Here is a 19,748-nt window from a genome sequence, read left to right on the forward strand (position 1 = left end):
TGTGCACACTTGTACAGGACCATGATCGCAGTTGTTTATTTTTAATTCCACTTCTTAAAAGATTTTTTTTAATCAGTGGAGTTGTACATATATACATTAATTATGGACAAAGTTTTGAAACGATCTTGATATGTATTTTTTTTCAACTGGGGTGTGTAGACTTATCAAATCCACCATCTTTAAGCTTGAATCAGATACTTTTCCATGAAAATACCCCAAATTCCCAATCGACTCCCATAATTGCATAGTTTGGAATATTTTCCAAGTTCCCCATTTTAATTTCCCATGGAAATTTACAGTAAATTATCCTATCGTCTTCCCCCCATAGCCATCCAGGTAAGGGGTCCTGGGACCCCAAAAATTGGAGAACCCCTGGTCTACAGTATGTGTTGCACCCAAACATAGAAAAGCAGAAAGATAGCACACTGCAGAGCCGACGCCGAGGTTAGACACGCCGCTCCTTTCTGATACAGAGGGTCCATCTTCTCGCATCGCTCCCCCTCAAAACCGCTATAGCACTGACACCGGAACATGGAGCCGAAGCCCACCAGGTCCTCCCGGCCCGGCTCGCCGACCACCTCCAGCCTGCCGCCTGGTCCGACCCGCAGGCTGTGCGTGGCAGGGTTCAGGTGCAAGTAAACGTCGGCATCGGGGTCCCGGCGTAAGCAGCGGCCATGGGAATAGCACAGAGCCTGGCTGCATACCTCGGCTGCCGTGGAGACATTGAGGAGGTATTTGCCCAGCGGACCCCGGAGATAAGCATCCAGATCCGAGCAGGTGGTCTGAAAAAGAGCAAAGACAAGAGTTACAGCTTGTTGACATGGGGGACCGATTTATGCACTGGGAAATAAATGTTGGCATTGGAGAAAAATAAACTAGACACACTCCAAGTTATCTGGATGGTTTACATTACATTTTTCCATTTCAGACATTTATTTTTTCAATGTTGTTGTTTTTTTCAGTGTCAACTTCCTTCCGGATTTTCACATTGGATCTTTTTTCATGTTACAATTTTGGGGAGAAAAATATGTCTTTAAAGTCACACAAATTTCAGAATACAGTGTATAGCAGAACAATTTCAGAAAAAGATTTAATTGTGATTTTTCTCACAGAAATTGCCTGTTCCATTTGATTAATTGAAATCAAACTTCAGGGCAATATTCACTCGGGACATTAACATTTACAAATATGACAGAAGCTTACATGAATATCATCAAAACATACAAAATTGTTACTCTAAGAATGTAAGGACCCTAAAGAGTCTGTGTGAGAGAGACAGTGCTTCAATTTTTTAAAACTGGTTCAATAAAGCAAGAACTCCCACTTTCTGTCATACATATCGAAATACATAAGTATATTTAAAACTGTATTTTAAAAAAGATTTTATTTTTTTGACCAAAATGTTTCAACTTTTAAACAAATTTACATGTTCATGTAAGATAAACTGTACGACCTTGTGTTTGTTTTCATATTTTTACTTCAAATGGCGACTGAGGGCTGAGCCATATGGTCTAAAATTCACATCAAGATCCTGGATAAATACAATACATGAGCCTTTGCGGTTTGTTTTTACACAAGCGTGGAGCTGCCAATGTGGAGTAATAAACATTTTGACCGGCAAATATGTTTGGACATACTTGCGTATACGTTTAAAAGTATTTATAATACGTGTGAACGCACTCAGAAGTACGTTCTAACGTACTTGTTGGCTAAATGTAACAAACGTAGAATTTGTCCCATAATGCCACGGGGTGGGACTAGCGCAAGCGCGGGGATAAATATGATGATGATGATGTTTTTTTTTTGACTAGCGCAAGCACGGGGATGAATATGATGATGATGATGATTGTTTTTTTTGTTTTGTTTTTTTTATATTTGGCCCATGGCATTATGGGAATAATACTAAACGTAAATCATGCACTGCAGATATACTGAAACCATAACATTAAAAATAAACTGTTTACTTGAAAAAAAAAAAAAACAACTAGATTTACTGGTACTCGCGCCTCATATTTTAAGGGCAACGTGTGACCATTTATGGGCAATTTGGAGCCCTAAGAGACGATTATTTCCTTTGATTCCTCTGGTCCCTGTTTAGTGTGGGATACACCCTGTCAACAAACAGCACAGTGACTACTTGTCACCCTTTAATTAGGCCGACTGACTGATTACAAATTTGAAAACATCAATGAGCTAAATTAGAGGACACACCTTGGTTGAACGTGTCCTGTTTCAAAAGTTTGTAAACCCTGTCTGATTTTTATTGGTTATTTTTCTTCTTTTTCCTTCAAATCATTACTTATATCGGTCACATTATTTCTGTGACCTCTGTGGGTTGTTGTGTCATTAACAGAGTACCAAAATTTTGTCTACGTGGGTATTTGGGGGTTCATTGTATGCATGTAGACTTTATTGATGGAACAATGTTTTTGTTTAAATTTCAACATTCTGAATTTCCTCATTAACAGAGTACCAAAAAGTTTGTCTACGTGGGTATTTGGGGGTTCGTTGTATGCATGTAGACTTTATTGATGGAGCAATGTTTTTGTTTAAATTTCAACATTCTGAATTTCACATAAGTTTAAGTTTTGTTTTTTTTTTTCCAAAGAAATATGCCTTTAAGTCACAAGAAATTTTAGTTCCAAATTGTGCTGCATGTAAACAATGAACTAGAACGGTGTTTGTTTCGATGTGCCTTTCGATTGGCTGGTAACCAGTCAAGGTTGGACCTTATTCATTTATTTCAGGCACGGGTCAACATAAACAATACAACCAAAAACATAATTTTCCAACTTAATTCAAATTAAGACCGATCTTGAAAAGGTGTGGGAAGAAGAGAATATTTCTCCTCTCAAAAGTCAGCAGGGGAAAACAGTCTAGGGTGTGCCCCACTTCTCTTGCCAAAAGTCAACTGGGACGACCAGTCAAGGTTGTATCCTGCTTCTCTTCCCAATATTCCACTTGGGACACTATGCCAGGCTGTACCTTGGTTCTCGAACCAAAAGATAGCTGGGCAACCCTTGTACAGGGTATACCCTGGTTTTCTCACCAAAATTCAGCTGGTAATTTCTCATGCATTCCAACACAAAGACAGATCAAAGCAAAATCGCCACCAGTGGGATTCATTTTATTTGTATCTTCCTGCATTTAAAGTGTCCTGCCAAGATTAAAGTTTGGTTTTACTCCCAAACAAACAAGAGAAGCTACGGCCATCAAAGACATGTTCAGCATTGCCATGTGACCCTTTTCTTTGAAGTGGTCCCCCAAGGAAGAAGAAAACGAAGAAGAAAGCCATTTGACAAGAGCAGCTGCTTGAAAGAGATGACATCACATGCAAATGTTGCATTTGCACAGTGCACGTGCGTCACAGCTAGCATGGCAGAGGCTTACTTTGTTGCTGGCGTAGGCTGCGTCTCCCCACAGGATGATGCCAGCTGCTCCCAAAGCCACGCTCTCCCCGATGGTGGACACCAAGTCCATCTGGAACACATGACCATGCTGGATCAAGCTCATACGGGCAGCGATCAATTCTTCAAAAAGAGGCTTCAAGCCGTTTGATGCCAATCCTATTGAAGTCTACTGTCATATTCGACATAAAACTGAGAATTATAGGTTGTATATTTAAAGCAGGGGTCACCAACGTGGTGCCCGTGGGCACAGGGGAGCCCCCTCATGGACTACTTGAGGGGCTATTCCAAAAATTGCCCACCAGTGATCAGACAGTGTGACTCTCTTGGGAATATTGTAGTCATTTCAAAATGTGAACACTGGCAGATATTTATAATAAAGTGTGGCCAATTGATATTTATCCGTTTCATAATTATTGTGGGAAATCACGAATGTGATCAGTGTCTTCTCAGAGATAAATATCATTTATCACTGATTGTAACGTGAAGGTAGTTGGCGCAAATTGATTTCAAAAGTGCATACTATCAAACTGGTAGCCTACCGCATTAATCAGGAGCCAAGAAGGAGCTCTTAGTTTCAAAAAGGTTGGTGATCCCTGATTTAAGGCAACCACACAACTTTACCTTAAGCTAACTTAATGCTAACAATTCAAAATGCAATATGGTATCGACTGGCACGGTGTTGTAACTAGGGCCGGACCAGTTCAGGATGTAGCCCGCCTCTCACCTGAAAGTCGGCTGGGATTGAATCCAGCACAGCCACGACCAGAGTGAGGATAAGCAGATCAAAATAATTGATGGATGACTATGTTTTTTTTCTTCCATTAATAAATGTCTAAGAATAAAGTCAAGAATCACTGGAAGACTATTTAACTGCTTTCCAATACTTTGTCCTTCAGTATTTGATTAACTTCACAACAGAGGGGAAAAAATGGCAGATTAGTTTTGCCAATTATTTTTGGGGGGTGGGATCTTTCAATGTCATTATCTTTGCGCTATGTTAGAGTGTGTTAATGTGTAAAAATAATAATTAGCAAGGAAAGCAGCTGACTTATGCCAATTTTAATGAAGCTAACGTCAGCCGATGAATCGGTCGGACCCTATTTATAACTGTTTAAGACATAGATACTTGAACACAAAGACTGCATCAACACATGTAGACAAACAATATAATAATACTCACAAGCACAGTGACAGTATCATTGCCCTTTACGAAGCCATTTACAGCAGTTGGGAAAGTCTTCTTTGTTTGTGTCCTCGTGACGGTATTAGTGTTTGTTCCCTTTTTTCTACTTTTACCGCCCCCCCCTCACCATTTGTCCCATTTCAGCTAGGTAATATAACAACTATAATAGTGAGAGCATGTCAGAAATGAATCCTTTGATTTATAAGGACAGGCTTTATTTCTTTGATCTATATTGATCCAAGTAAGGTAATTGAGAACAGGTTTTTATTTTCACTGCCGACATGGCAATGGACTTAGCTCTTTGGGTTCAGTTTGGAACACATAGTTTGCCGTTTCCATGATCAAATACACAATCTGTCACTCCCAAATTTTTTGGCATGTTTTCATGGGGGTGCCAGGGTGGAGTTAAACACCAAAAAGAGAAGTGTTACCTGTGTTATTCAAGAGAAAGGAATACACAGTGCTTGCATTTTGAAGAGCATTGGCATTTGACTCGATGTCATTGACAAAATTTTTTTTTTAAAGGGATGGGAGAATCGTTCTCTGAATGTAATCAATCCAACCATGATATTGTGTTATTAAGCAGAATATGCTACCAGGAGGAGTTGCCTGAAGATCTCGGTGAATGTCATGAAACATGACATCGCGCTGTCGTCTTCAAACAGCAAACGAGTTGAGACAGAATCGGACTCACTTAATTAGGATAAGCATCCTTTTTTTTTTCCTTTGCTACTACATGTGACGTTCTCGTATTTGTTGTCCTATCCTAAGGAAGCCCTCAACAGGGTGTTAGCGAGCTTTTAAAACGGACCAACACCCATCCGCACACAAATGTGTCGTATCAGCACAGGAAAGGACTGCGCTCGCTGATAAGCTGTGTGAAGCTCCTCCAGATCAGAGGGCTGAGATTTCAATTGGGGACAGAAAAACTGAGTAAGAGAAAGCCAAGTTTTGTTTGTCCAAAAGGTCAGAAGGAGCGAATGCGCATGACGTTTTGGAATTGACTGGAAAGCCTACAGGAAGGAGCAGTACCCTGAGTCAAGTGCTGAACTCGTCCGCCTCGCAGTTCAAAAGTTTGAGGTTCAAATCTCAGCTCTAGCCTCCCTGTGTGGAATTTGCACGTGATGTGTAAATGGGAGTGTGAATTAGGCCTGAAAGATTTTGAAAAATAACCTAATTGGATCTCTTCTTTTTTGTAACCTTAATATTGTGATTGATGTTTAATATGGCATTATTTTTTTTTTCAAGGTCCTCTTTTTGTAGATTCGATTTTATAGATTACGCTAAATAAAGGCGAAAGAATCATGAATTAAGATGAAAGACCATTTATTTATCTACTTCAATAAGAGTTGGTAACTTACTAAACCCTACTTGCAGTCTTTTTGACTTTGCAATTTTCTACCAAAAGGTATCGTGTAAATATAAGTCCATAAATCATATATCAATTCCATTCGATGAACATGTGTCTTTAAAAAAAAAAAAAAAAATTTTTTTTTTTGGATTCAAATCGGGTTTTTTTGTTATGACCCGAATAACTTTGTGTGTTTCTTTCCAAATTGTAGCCTTTGCAATTTGAAAGCTGCATTCTACTATGCAGTATTGTGATGTTGATTGTCTTTGAATTTAATTAATTGTTCAGTCCTAGTGTAAATAGATCAGTGTTTTTCAAACCCTGGTGTGCCGCGAGACATTATCAGGTGTGCCGCGGGAAAATATCCAATTTGTATGCCTGTGCGGTCTATCGCCCAGAAAGTAATCGTGTAGTACCGTCCCATACCGCTAGGGAGCAGCAACAGCGAGCCAATTGCCTCGTGTTTCGACCACGAGAGACAAGCGAATTTGTGCCGCATGAATGCAGAACGACAGCAAAACAACAAATATGAAAGATTATAAAATACATTTTTCTTTGTGTTCATTTGATTCCAATTCAAGCTGTTATAACGTCATTCTTCAATGTTAAAAACGGTTATAGGAACAATATAACACGTAAATTGTTAAAATAAGCGGGGTTTTTTTCACATTTTCAGCTAATGGTGTGCCGCGAGATTTTTTCAATGAAAGAAGTGTGCCTTGCATACCTGTCAACTCATACGGGTTAGCCATATTTTATACGGATTTTGTGGTGAATCTTACGTATATGGCCATATCGCACAAATCATACGGATTCTGAAAATTTCCGGGTTTTTTTTTTTTCCCCCCCCTAACAGGCTGTTCCGTTTGCGTTTGCCCAGAATGGTGCTCTACTCGAATGCTTTAATTTCTGGTAATGTTCCAGTAAATCACGTGGTTCCTAGTTGAAAACAGCAGAGTATTCATTCCATACTTCGGTAGTGTACAAGCAAGTTGTAATCTACAAGGAAACACATTTATCATTCATATTGCGCAATGGAACCAACAAGAAAAAGAAGTAAAACGAAGCACAGTGGAAGGTTTCTTCAAGAATGGATATCGCAGTTTAATGGCGCAATAGTGCCTGGTAAGACTGAAGAATATGCTCATTGCACAATTTGCAAACGTGAAGTAAAAGTTCTTGCATCTGGAAGTAGAATGATGATTAGACATTCACCTGCCATTGTATTATGGAGATCTACAATAAATATCATTAAAAATTTGGTGGGGTTTTTTTCTGCCGTTATTTTGACATATAAAATGCTTTGGTATGTTATAAGGATTTTTTGCTCTTTGTAAGGATTTTTTTGGTAGTTTATATGGGTTGGCGCTCCGAAAGGTTGACAGGTATGGCCTTGGCTCAAAAAAGTTTGAAAAACACTGACATAGACTAGTGATGGGTATATCCTGCTTCTCTGACCCAAAATGTATTGGGATAGGCTACAGCTCACCCATGACTCTTAAAGAAGGTGCTTGCTATCGAAAACGGAGGGCTATTATAAGGAAGGTCTCACCTCTGTCAACTGCTCCAGAGAGTTCATATACGTGGGCCGAGTGTACACAAAGACGGGACGCGCTAGCCCATCACCAGATGATGCCAAACGCATGCCCTCCTTCACACGGTTTCTTACGAATTGGCGTCCGGAAGCAGACGAGCGCAGCACCCTGCCCATATAGATGGACGGGAAGAGAGCCGTACTCTCGGTCCACAGCCAATTGAGCAGCTCGTTGCGCGCCACCTCCACGTCAGGGCAGCGACCAGTGTAGCTCTCCAGGGTCCGCCTGTAGTCGTGGTTGTAGCAGTCCGGGAACAGGTAGAAACCCCAAAGCTGATTGGGCCTCAGGTGCTTGGCAAGCTTCAGTGTCTCCAGCATAAACTTCTTGGCAGACATCTCAAACTCCTGGAGGGCCACTTTGGACACCCGCTCGGGCGGCCAGGTGGGGTTCTTCTGGCGCACCAGCTCACGAGAATGTCGGCGGTAAATGTCCTTCGCCTCCCAGTTGCGTATCCAAAGGGGACGCCATTCTTCCCAGTCAATAACTGCCAGGCCTTTGGCATTGGGCTCACGTATGTACTTTTTCACCCCTTCTGGCATCTTTTCCAAGTGCTGTGACAGACTGGCAATCTGCGGCAGACCCCCGTTGACAGGCGTTCCGTCCGGCTCATAATGGGGGTACAGGCCCAGGCGGTCATTATAAAAGATGGTGAGGTTCTGCCTCACGAAACCCTCATTGGGGGAGGCCACGATCTGGAACTGGTCCAGCTGAAGAGAGACGCGATGCCGTGGGGAGCAGTCCTCCGTCGGGGCGTTCCACGCCAGCAGCAGGGGCTTCTGGGAATACAGCGGCCATACTGTGGCTTTCAGTCCCAAGGCTCCGGTTTCATCCCACAGTAGAACAATCAGCAGCAGCAGAGCTTTGCAGTCAGCCACCGTCCAGTGCATGTCTCCAGATGGGAACGGGCTGAATTGACTGTCACTCTCTGCTCTGTAATTAGCACAAGACAGCTACATGAGGCTTTTTTTCCCCCAAGGTACAAGTGACCCTACATCTGAGTTTTTCAGCCCATTTTTTGCTTTGACTTTTGAGCGCAAACTTGGGATACAAGTGCTGTATGGCGGCAAGTGGCTCAAATCACTTCACATCAAGCAGCAGTTTGCAGAGAGTAAACAAGTCTTGAAAAAAGAGGCTTCAAGCTGTTTATTGCCACTCTCAAGTGAAAGCTACTGTTAAACTAAGAATAAAACAGAGACAATTACACCTTGTGTAACTGAAACAACCACATAGCCCCTACTAGTACAGAACAGGAAACACAATTCGCATCTGGTGGTGGTGTTACCCCTCAAGCAATGGATATTCTGATCACAAAGGGTGGAGACAAACAACCATCCGCGCTCACACTCACACCTAGGTACAATTTAGAGTGTTCAATCTGTCTGCCATGCATGTTTTTGGAATGTGGGAGGACACTGGAGTACCCGGAGAAAACCCATGCAGGTACAGGGAGAACATGCAAACTCCACACAGGAAGGTCGGAGCCGAGATCGAACCCATGACCTCTGCACTGTGAGATCGACACACCAACAAAATCTAATTATATCATTACTGTATGTTTTCATTCAGTATATTGTGAGTGCTATTTTGTTTTTAAAAATAAAACACATTTTAAACATTTGGGGGAGGAGGGGCTTCAATGGAGTTTTAATTCATTTCAATGTGGAAAGATGAGTTGCCAGGACAATGCTGCATTTTCACCAGTTTAAAATAATAATTATTGATTACATATTTATCACAGCAACATGGCATTTGTATCACTATAATGCTGGTTTCTAATAAAGTTTTCACACACGTAGCCTTGATAAAGGCATCATTTAATACTGCTCTTGAATTGAAGCTTAATACATTCAAAAGACTTTCACTTGTTCATTCAAAAATAGATTGTCATATTCCATAAATCAATGCAAAATGAAGTTATCACCGGTCCGCTGGGGTTCACTCACCTTTCCTGACGGTGTGGAGAAGCATTCCCCCCTGAATCCTCAACAAGTCACGTCGCCGTTTTGGGGGTTGTTGATCGGCTCAAAGCATGAAAGAAGAACATGTGAACATCGCTGCGCTTTCTTTTGTGTGTTAAGAAGCTGTAGAAGTGTGGTCCAGGTCGAGAGGCGGATCGGTTAGCCTCCCAGCGGGCTGAAGACACGAGCAGCTGCCCCCCTGCGACGATACAAGAACCACTGCCACTGGAAGGTTCCATTCAGCTGCAAGAAAAGAAGGGGGATGAGCCGTAGCTTACCAAAATCTTTGCATCCTATAAAAACAAGTCTTGTGTCTAAAATCAACACATTTAATAATCTTGTGGTATTAGAGTCATTCAGCTTCAGAATTTGACGCCATTGATTTAAAAATAATAATCCAATCGCCCCTGTGGAATAGCGGCTGAATGGGCTGCCCCGAAAAGTTTGTCACAGGCCATATGAAGCAGATAAAGTGAGATTCATGCGAGGTCACAGCCACACTGTCTCTTCCCTAAAAATAAAAAAAGCCGGGACAGAAATGAGCAGTTGCCCCGGGGTGGCTTTTAAGTATAATCATTTACAGTCAGATAAATACATGGTAATTGGGTTAAAACTTGCCTCAAAGACCTCAGGACAATTTATTCATGCTTTTCCCATTAGTTTGAGAATAAGAACAAGCGTCCAAATATGATTTCAATGAAATTATACAGTGATTTGGCTTAAAATAAATACAAGACAAATGGTTGCAATTTGTTCAGATTTCACAGCAGATTTTCTTCAGGGAAACTGAAACGTTCCTTTACAGCAGGGGTTCTGTGCTCCAGGGCCTTTTTTAGTTAATGAAAGGACAAATCGCCCAAGTCATTCGAATATGAGGTAGAATCCATTTTATATATAAGATATTGTCAGTGCTAGGTGAGAACCTTGCATCTCAAAATGTCTACTTTTCAAGAAATTATAAAATGGAATCTTGTTTGAATTACACTGCACCGAGTGTCACATTATGTCCCCTCAAGATTGAAAGTCTGGATGTTTTTTTTAAACAATAACGAGGTAAAATAGATTGCATAGATGCATTTGAGAGAGCCTCTTTTTTTAGAAAGTGGATAGCTCGAATGCTTTGGGGCAGAGGGAACTTGTCAGCCACAAAGATTTGTTTCCTATTACACGATAGTCAGCTCAATGTTTTATTTATTGGATCGCCCATGGCTCTAAGACCTTGGAAAATCAGTTTGGGAAGATGACGTAACCACAGTCGTTTGCTTTTGCGCATGTGCAGATTGACGTTCATGGCTTCCACCATCTTCTACCATTTTAATCAATGACAGCAAAACAAATTGAGGTATATTAAATTACTGATTGAATATGATTTTGGAGTGGTGTTGTGTTGACATTGGTACGTCATGGTATATCATAGCAATATAAACTACAATCCCAACTTGAATTACACAGCGTTTGTTCATTCAAGCAAGATGGCCTCTGTTTGATTTGATGAAAAGTAGCAATTTTGAAGACGGGATGCGCACCAACATAATCACAATACTTCTTGATAGTTATGTCACCAATCCCTAGTTGAGCTGTTCAAACGTTTGGCGTGTTCAACGCAAGCTTCGGCATCTTTTTGCGAACCGTGTACAAGTTGGGATGTGGACACAGTCAAACTAATGGTTGCCGCTGCGCTGCAAGCTAGGTCGAACGTCTCTGAGCCATCTACAATTAGTGGCGGAAGAAGCATTCGGAGGGCCTCACTTAAGCGTAACACATGAGGTAAGAGAGTTTGGATTATCGACCAGCATGAAGCACAAAGTTAAAGTGGAGTTAAAAACAGATCACTTTCCCTGCACAAACATGATGGAGTCACTAAATGAGAAAATGGGATTCTGAATGGCTCCTTTTTTTAGATTTCCTATGCCAGTGTTTTATTGCTCTATAATTAGCTTCTCTTTTTTTCCACTTTTAACAGACTTTCTTCTCCAAGCTTGCAACTTAAGTGGTTGCTGTTTTGCCACCTCTGCGTTGAGACAGCGGGCATGTGTTATGCACATGTCCTCCGTTTCTGGAGGCCGGCGATGACAGCCGCTGGCATTACACCAGCAAATGCAGAAGATAAGAAACTGGGTGTGTGTGCTGTTGCGTGTCTGAGCGGTGGGGAGGAAACTTGTCTAATGAAGCACACGTAATGTTCACTTTTCCATTGCTGACTTGTCCAGTTAATGTTGCTTGAGGGATGAGAAAAACGATGACTCATTGATAATAGTCTAATGGTCCATGAATTGATTTATATATTCAATAAAAGTAGCAGACTTATTTAATCAACATTTATTTAATATAATTTCATGGCCTGTAGTTATTGAATTGAATTTTTTTTTTTTTTTTAAACGAGCGGTAAGTTAGATTTTTTTAATTGCTGAATGATATTTTTCATTAACCCTTTCAGGGACAGCGGTTACTACAGTGGACAGCTTATCATGTTATCAGGTTACAGGGTGCATGAAAGGCTTAATTGGATTTTATTTAATTAATTGAGAGCAAGATGAGGCGACCCGGTAGTCCAGTGGTTAGCACGTCGACTTCACAGTGCAGAGGTACCGGGTTCAATTCCAGCTGCGGCCTCCCTGTGTGGAGTTTGCATGTTCTCCCCGGGCCTGCGTGGGTTTTCTCCGGGTGCTCCGGTTTCCTCCCACATTCCAAAGACATGCATGGCAGGCTGATTGAACACTCTAAATTGTCCCTAGGTGTGAATGTGAGCGTGGATGGTTGTTCGTCTCTGTGTGCCCTGCGATTGGCTGGCAACCGATTCAGGGTGTCCCCCGCCTACTGCCCGAAGACAGCTGGGATAGGCTCCAGCACCCCCGCGACCCTAGTGAGGATCAAGTGGTTTGGAAAATGAATGAATGAATGAATGAATGATAGCAAGATGTCTCCCAGTGGAGGTCAGTTGCAGGGGGTTCGCAGTCCGTTCTTTGGGGTTTCAGTATTTTAGGGATCGAGGGAGAGAGGAAGAGGAGAGCTGTCCGTAGTATCACTGACATGGCAGAGAGAGCCTCAAGATCGTTGTGGCTCAAAAGAGGAGAGCCATGGAGTCATGGTAGCTGGCCATCTGGACACAAGCCGGGGTCAGATCACCCCCGGATGGGTCACCTGGATGAGGGCGTATGATGGTGAAAGACGCGAAACAACCGAAGATTCCAGGAACATCACTGAAGATGTGTCCAGAAGCATCAGTGGATGGATGCACAGAAGTTCTAATTATGTAATGGACGTCCTATTTAGGTTTTTTTTTTTTTTTAATTGAATATTTTCTGATTAACTTCATTGTATTTAATATTTTTTTCATGAATATAATTTATTCCATTTTCTATTTATTAAATGGCTTTTTCAATGTTGTAATGGCAATTATATTAATCTAATACAAATTTTGATTTCATTTTTTAAAGTGTATATAATTAAATTTTACTGATTGAATTCACTGTTTAATCATTTGAGGGATCTCAAAAGATTTGTAATACTTTCATTGTTTTTTAAATGTGAAACATTTATTCAAAAATGACAGGGAACAATTGTTAATCATTTATTTCGTGTCTGTTATATTGACTTAATGGCATTTAAAAAATATATAAGGGGCTCAAAAACATTCAATCGCACCATTATTCTTGTCAGTTTTAGGTGTTATTTCATTGAGATTCTAAATATTTTTCTATTTCATGTTTAGTCATTTCAATGATTAACTGACATTTTTTTAGTCTATTTTATTTCATAAATTAACTCATTCAGTACCAGCCAATTCTAGACCCCATTTTTTTTTTTTTTTACCCTAAGTCTTGGAAAAATTGAAAAAAATAAGGGTTGAACGTGTGAAGCGTGAAAAGACATATAAATACTGTATGGCTTTGGGAGTGAATGAGCTAAATGTTAAATTATTTGATGGATTTGCTTTATATGTTCCATGACATTTAGATTTTATTTAATACATTTTCCAATTATGTATTGGATTTTTAATTAATCATTTGATTGTTGATTTCTTTATATAAAGGCTTTATTTTCATTCACGACATTTTTAGAAGATTCAATATTCAATTTTTTTATTCAATGGATTTTTTTTTTGATTGGATCATGCCATTTTATTTTACTCAACAGATGTTCACTTCATTTTTGTATTTGATTTTGTTTGAAAATTATATCATAGATTTGTTTATTATGGACATATTTCATCATTTCACGACATTTCTCATTTCCTTGCATTTCTTTCTTCGATGGACATTTTGTATTTATATGGCAAATTGTTATTGGTGTTGTTCGGCAACGTTCTCTGTCATTACGAATGAACCTGTGTGGAAAAGCTGCCCCGACAGGACTTTTTCCAAGTGCACACGAGGTGGAAGTGAGACGTTTTCCGCCTTTTGTTTCCCGAGCCTTTGCTGACTCACCTTAAGTGTCATCGAGGTCCCTCCCGTTGAGAGTGCCATTTAGGAAAGCGCCTGTATGAATGGAAGAGGGTTGGAAAAGGGAACAAAGGCATCTTTGCTGGATTCCCCTTGGGGGGTGCTCCCCCTCCTCATTGGACCTCCGCTTCCCGAATGTGACATCGGCAAAAGGCAGGAAGTCCAAACAATGGCAGGGAAACGTTAAACACACCCCACCACCTTTACTTTGGGCCCCCGCCACTCTTTGATTGCGTTGGAATGCATATTTGTGGGAGGGGTCCATCCACTCAAGGGAATCAAACCCATACTATCTCTACGGACACAACATTCCACTCCACTTAACACAAATGACGGCTCATTTCTAGAAAAACTTGTCACTCGTATCTCAAAAGTTAAAAAAATAAATAAAATACCAAACATCCAAAGTAAAACTGGACAAAAGTCTTACGAGAAAAGTACAGGAAACCTCCTTCTCACTTTTGTTCTGTCTCCCGTTTACTTTGGGTGTAATTCTACTGTCGACCAGTAGCAGGAGGCATACCATTGAGCTTGACACAGTGTACATTTGAAAGAAGAAGAGCAAAACAGGAGGTACTTCATACTCAGTCTATTATTGAATGCCAAATCCTCTCCCATCCTGCTTTATGCGCCTTCTCAAAGCCACAGCTGTAGGTTGATTTTATAATGTACATCTTTGGGCACAATAAGTTTGTTAGTTTGGAAAAAATGAGATTTGTTGACTGTAAACACAGTGCGACCAATTACACTGTGTGTGACATTGTACAATATTGTTGTTATCGACTTTACTCACTTAAAAAAAAAAAAAATGCATTTTTTTTTCCCTTCTCCCAGATCTGCTCAGAAAATGGTTGGGGTCGACAAACGTACTTCTTTAACTTCCGCTTCACTTTTTATGTTTGCAAATGGGTGTTCAACACCAAGTTCGGACATGTAACAGCCACTGTGATTGACATAAAACAGAACGTTTGACAATTAGGAAGTGGAAACAGGGTGGGAATCATGGAAAACTGGCGGCATTACTTTTTTTTTTTGTCTTGAGGTTTTTTTTTCCCCGGGACATCCACTTCTATGCCTTTCAAGGACTCTTCCAGTCTCTCTGTTGCAGCCTACTGATCAATTCGGTGGGAAAAGAAATGTTTTAAGGCACTACTGTACAAATAACCTAATTGAGCTAAACTAGGAAATACTGCAATAACACACACCCCGTATAGCTCCATTATTTTCAGCACTTTAGATTAAAGCAAATATTTTCTGTGATCGTCAAGATGTTCCTGTGTGCAGAAAGAAAGCAGGAAGCGGACAGATTGAGCCAAGTGTTTGTCAAGGGAAGTGCATTGGAGCATAAGTTCCTCAATGGAAATATTGTCGCAGTCTCATCCTGCCCACGGCCAGAACTGTGGTGGCGTAACACTTAATGTGTTAGTGTGAGATTTTGCCAACAATACTGAGAATTCATGATACAAGGATGATGCCATTTTGGAAAAATTGATACTGTACATTGGGTATTGCTATAAACCAGAAGAAGTGGAAACTTGAAGGGATTTCCCCCCCCCCCACATTTGAAGGCAATTTATTCAATGACCAATTTTAATATTTCAATAACTTTTTATTTATTTAATGGCATTGGTATTTATTTTCTCAAATCTTTATTTATATTTTTTGTTTATTGAAATATGCATTTGTTAAATTGATTCATGTAATAGATTTTTTATTTAATGACATTTCATTTTTTTAGTAAAGTAAATATGTAACATGAAAAGTTTTTCAGATATTTTCTATTCATTGGTTACATTTTTAATTACAGTATACAGGTATATTAGATTATTTAATGATGGGTGTCACGGTGAAAGACTGGTGAGCACATCTGCCTCACAGTGCAGAGGTGAAGCGTTCAATTCTGGCTTCCTGTGTGGAGTTTGCATGTTCTCCCCGTGCCTGCGTGGGTTTTTCTCCGGGTACTTCGGTTTCCTCCCACATTCCAAAAACATGCATGGCAGGTTAATGGAATACTCTCAATTGTCCCTGCGTTTCACTGAGAGCGCGGATGGTTGCTGGCAACCAGTTCAGGGTGTACGCCGCCTACTGCCGGAAGATGGCTGGAATCGGCTCCAGCACAACCGCGACCCTCATGAGGATTACCAGATTAGAAAATGGATGGATTATTTAATGGTGTCTTTATTTATGAGTTGATCTTTGGTGATTTATTTAAATTATTTCTTACATTTTTAATTGATTGATTTATATAAGGGTTAATGGCATTTTTTATTAAATTTTAATAAATGGCCTTTAGTTGAATAAAGTTCAGTTTTAATGATTTAGTGACATTTCTTTGAATGGATTATTTATTAGCATTTTTATTTACAAAACTCAATACTTATTTTATATGATTACATTATTTAAATAATTTTCTGTGATTTACTGACTTTTTTATTTTGCTTAATATTTTCCTATTTCCTGAATGTTAAAAAATATATTCCGTGACTTTTTCTTCTCTTTCTTTTTAACTGGGTGGCTTCATTAATGGCCTTTCATTTCATGACACTACAGACATTTCTTATTCATTATCCAAAAAGCAAGGCTCTCTGAAATTGAAAGAGTCCGCATTTAAGCAGTCCATTATCCTGGATGCACGCTTCTCGTTTCTGGACAAAACGACCTGATCAGGAAAAAGGACATAATGTAACAACACTGGTAACATAATTTACAATCTACATTATGATAAAACAAGTTCCTTTCAGTTCCTGTCACTGAGCATGTGTCAGCCCCATTAGCTGTTCCTATCGTAACGCTGTCACATATATTCAATGTGGTAATACCGGGTGGCCCTAAAAGAACAGGGGTTTATCTTCCCAAACCTCGGTGGGCTCCCAGCACGACATCAAAAGAGGCTCGGAGAGGAAGCACATGAAAGTGAGTGACCTCTGGCACCGGAACACACCCAACCGCATTCCACACAATTACAGACAGCACGGCAGCCCTGGAAAAGAACAGCAGGCCATTTATTGTCCGCGAAATAGGCCTCCGAATATGTTTACATTGCCATTAAGCCTTGGTGTGCTGCCAAAGCGGTGACAGCCAGGCCACAAATTGTCATGGTTGTAGTCTTAGTGCGTGAGTTAGGCCCTATAATTACACGAGAGGCACAATAGCAGAGGATTGTTATTAAGAGAGGAGGAAACAAGCTCAGTCAAGAGGTTTGTTCAGAAGAGACTGCTGCTACTGCTGCCATCTGCAGGTAAAACACAAACCTCAGACATGAATGTCATTAGAATTACAATTTTTTCGATCTTTTTTTTTTTTTGATCCAAGACAAAATTGGGCGTGGGGTGGAAAAAGTGTGACCAATTAATTGTTAAGGGGAATGCTACAATGTATGTTTTTATGTTTTTTACAAATTTGTAAAATCCATCCTTCCATCCATTTTTACTCATATAGGTTGGAACAGGGGTGCTTGAGCTACCCACATTGTTTATTTGTTTATTTGTATAATAATAATATATATTTTTTAAACATCTCGGAAATATCAAAAAGCAACTTTTTTAATGAAAATAAAAAAGTCAAAACATTTGAGATTATGTGAATCCATGGCTGCCAAATGGCAAATATACAGGTGTTGACTTTAGTGACAATTCCCGATACTACAACATGAGTAGGCCTCAAATATGTTTTTTGCAAACTTGGAATGATATGCAGGAGTAAATTTGTACCCCAATAATATAAACATTTCAAGTGAGTTGATTTTTTTGTGTGGACACACACACACACACACACACACACACACACACACACACACACGCACACACACACACACACACACACACATATACACACAGAATTCATTCTTACATGTAATGTTGGTTTTCTGTTTGGCAGTTTTGTGCTGGCCTTGAATTGTAATTTTTGTGCAAGACGGTCCTTGGCACTGGAGTAAAAAATCATTTTTAAAAAATCATAGCATGTGGTTATTTTGTTGTTTGCTTCAAGCCCTTTTTGTTGGGTTGGGATAGTAGATCTTTTATAGAGTACATGAATCGAAAAATGTTTTATGAAAAATGAAATATAATATATTAAGAGCACATATTTTGCACAAATGCATATATTTTTTTCCTTTTTTAAAGTGGCATTTTTTTTCATACATCTGGTTAGGAAGTAGTTCTATGTGGCCCCTAGTGGCAGGGATCAAACATACGTTGTGATTTGGTTTAATTCCAGTGCACCGGGAGATGAAAGAATAATTTATAAATGGGTGAATAAATTACACTTTTGAAAAAATAAAGAGATCCATGACACACAAAGTCTGATCCGACTCAAGAAATTAAGCTCAGTAAACTATTTATTCAAGTATTTCCAACTAATGCATCAGAATTATTTACAGTGCAACGTTTTAACGAGTGCAGGTCTGAGCTCACGTGACTGAAAAAGGCTCACATTATATGCAACGTTTATTACGATAAAACAACACTCGCTGCCCAGCCGCCAAAGGTGCACATTTACACATTTGTTCATTCAAAGTTAAGCTGCACGCAGACATAGTGCACACGCGCGCACACACGCGCGCGCACACACACACACGCGCGCGCACACACGCACACCCACACACACACACACACACACACACACACACACACACACACACACACACACACACACACACACACTAACTTTGTGCGGCTCACTAAAGGCAGAGACTAACTTTCGCTGCCATTTTGTATCAGTGACTATGGAGCCACACTGAAAAGAAGGAAAAAAATTTGCAATATTACAAGTAGAAAGATATAATTAATTTTTGGGGGCGGGAGGGGTGTTTCAACATCATTAATGTTGTCTTATGCAACAATGTGTTCATGTATTTAAATATAAATCTAAAAAAATAAATAAATACATAAAAATAAAAAAAGAATCACAAATAAAGTCTGCCGCTTTTTGCTGATTTTAAAAGTGCTAATATCGACCAATTAAATTGGCCGGCCAATTAATCAGTCAAGTCCTACTCAAAATATTCTGACAAAAATTGTTTCTGTGAAAAAAATTATTAAAATTAATTACACCATGTATTTCAAGATGAATTTGTAATAAATAATATTTTGTGAGAGGCCTAATATTGGGAGAACAATTTTAAAAACATTTTTATTCATCTGCGATAGTCATTAAAAAAGTGGGAAAAGAAAGAAAACCAAAAAATATTTTACAAGAAATTTTGGGTGAAAAACAAAGTCCTACACTTATTGTCAAGTGTTCAACCACAACAAAAAAAGATGAATAAGTTTAACTATTCCCAAAAAATAAAGAGGGAATATTATAACATTACATGGTAGGTAATTACAAGAATGTCATATCACAAAGATGTATAAAAAATAAAAATTTAAAGATTTTTAAGTTAAAATGTTAAAAAGTTAAAATTCTCTTTCTGGAAGAATTGTTCACTATCTGACAAACGGCTGCTTGTTGTGACATTAGTTGAGTTTACTGCCACCATACAGCGCTTCTGTTGCACATTTTTGCTCACAAGTGAAAGCAATAAAAAAACAAAAAAAATTTGTAAGTCATGTCACTCAACTATCAAGGCACCACTGTACAAGAAATGGATAAGGGAAAAAAAGATGATGTTATGACTTGAGTATTCTTTCCTTGTAAATTTACTTTTTGTCCCTCTTTTCGGTGTGGCTCAAACACTCCTTTTGTATTTTTGCACAAACAACACCTCGGGGTAGAAATACAGCATAGTGTGATGGGTTATTTTTAAAGGAGACATAATATGCTTTTTTTTCTGTCTTGTTAACTTCTCTAAAAAAAATTATAGGCCCTG

The 19,748-nt window shown here is 39.5% G+C and overlaps 1 protein-coding gene and 1 long non-coding RNA gene across 2 annotated transcripts; one reads left to right on the forward strand and one right to left on the reverse strand.

The window, feature by feature from the left end:
• hyal2a (hyaluronidase 2a) lies at positions 1 to 9,699 on the reverse strand. The gene is made up of 4 exons (XM_019861153.1): positions 9,483 to 9,699; positions 7,497 to 8,469; positions 3,391 to 3,480; positions 1 to 782 (listed from the first exon to the last, which is right to left on the reverse strand). The coding sequence occupies exons 2-4, from the start codon at positions 8,424 to 8,426 to the stop codon at positions 378 to 380; spliced, it is 1,425 nt and encodes a 474-aa protein (XP_019716712.1). The 5' UTR covers positions 8,427 to 8,469; positions 9,483 to 9,699; the 3' UTR covers positions 1 to 377.
• LOC109510665 (uncharacterized) lies at positions 3,491 to 5,513 on the forward strand. Its single transcript, XR_002167161.1, has 2 exons — positions 3,491 to 4,984; positions 5,128 to 5,513. It is a non-coding gene; the product is annotated as an uncharacterized LOC109510665 (long non-coding RNA).
• Positions 9,700 to 19,748: the final 10,049 nt, after the last annotated feature.

Source organism: Hippocampus comes, unplaced genomic scaffold (assembly GCF_001891065.2).
Source record: "Hippocampus comes isolate QL1 unplaced genomic scaffold, H_comes_QL1_v1.1 scaffold40, whole genome shotgun sequence".
Lineage (NCBI taxonomy): Eukaryota > Metazoa > Chordata > Actinopteri > Syngnathiformes > Syngnathidae > Hippocampus > Hippocampus comes.

Bases quoted from the DNA above. Each gene is read 5' to 3' on its own strand.
- hyal2a (XM_019861153.1), bottom strand. From the start codon at position 8,426: ATGCACTGGACGGTGGCTGACTGCAAAGCTCTGCTGCTGCTGATTGTT. The intron at 3,481-7,496 runs GTGAGACCTTCC...CATGTGTTCCAG, and splicing joins CTCTGGAGCAGTTGACAGAG to ATGGACTTGGTGTCCACCAT. The intron at 783-3,390 runs GTAAGCCTCTGC...GCTCTTTTTCAG, and splicing joins CAGCCTACGCCAGCAACAAA to ACCACCTGCTCGGATCTGGA.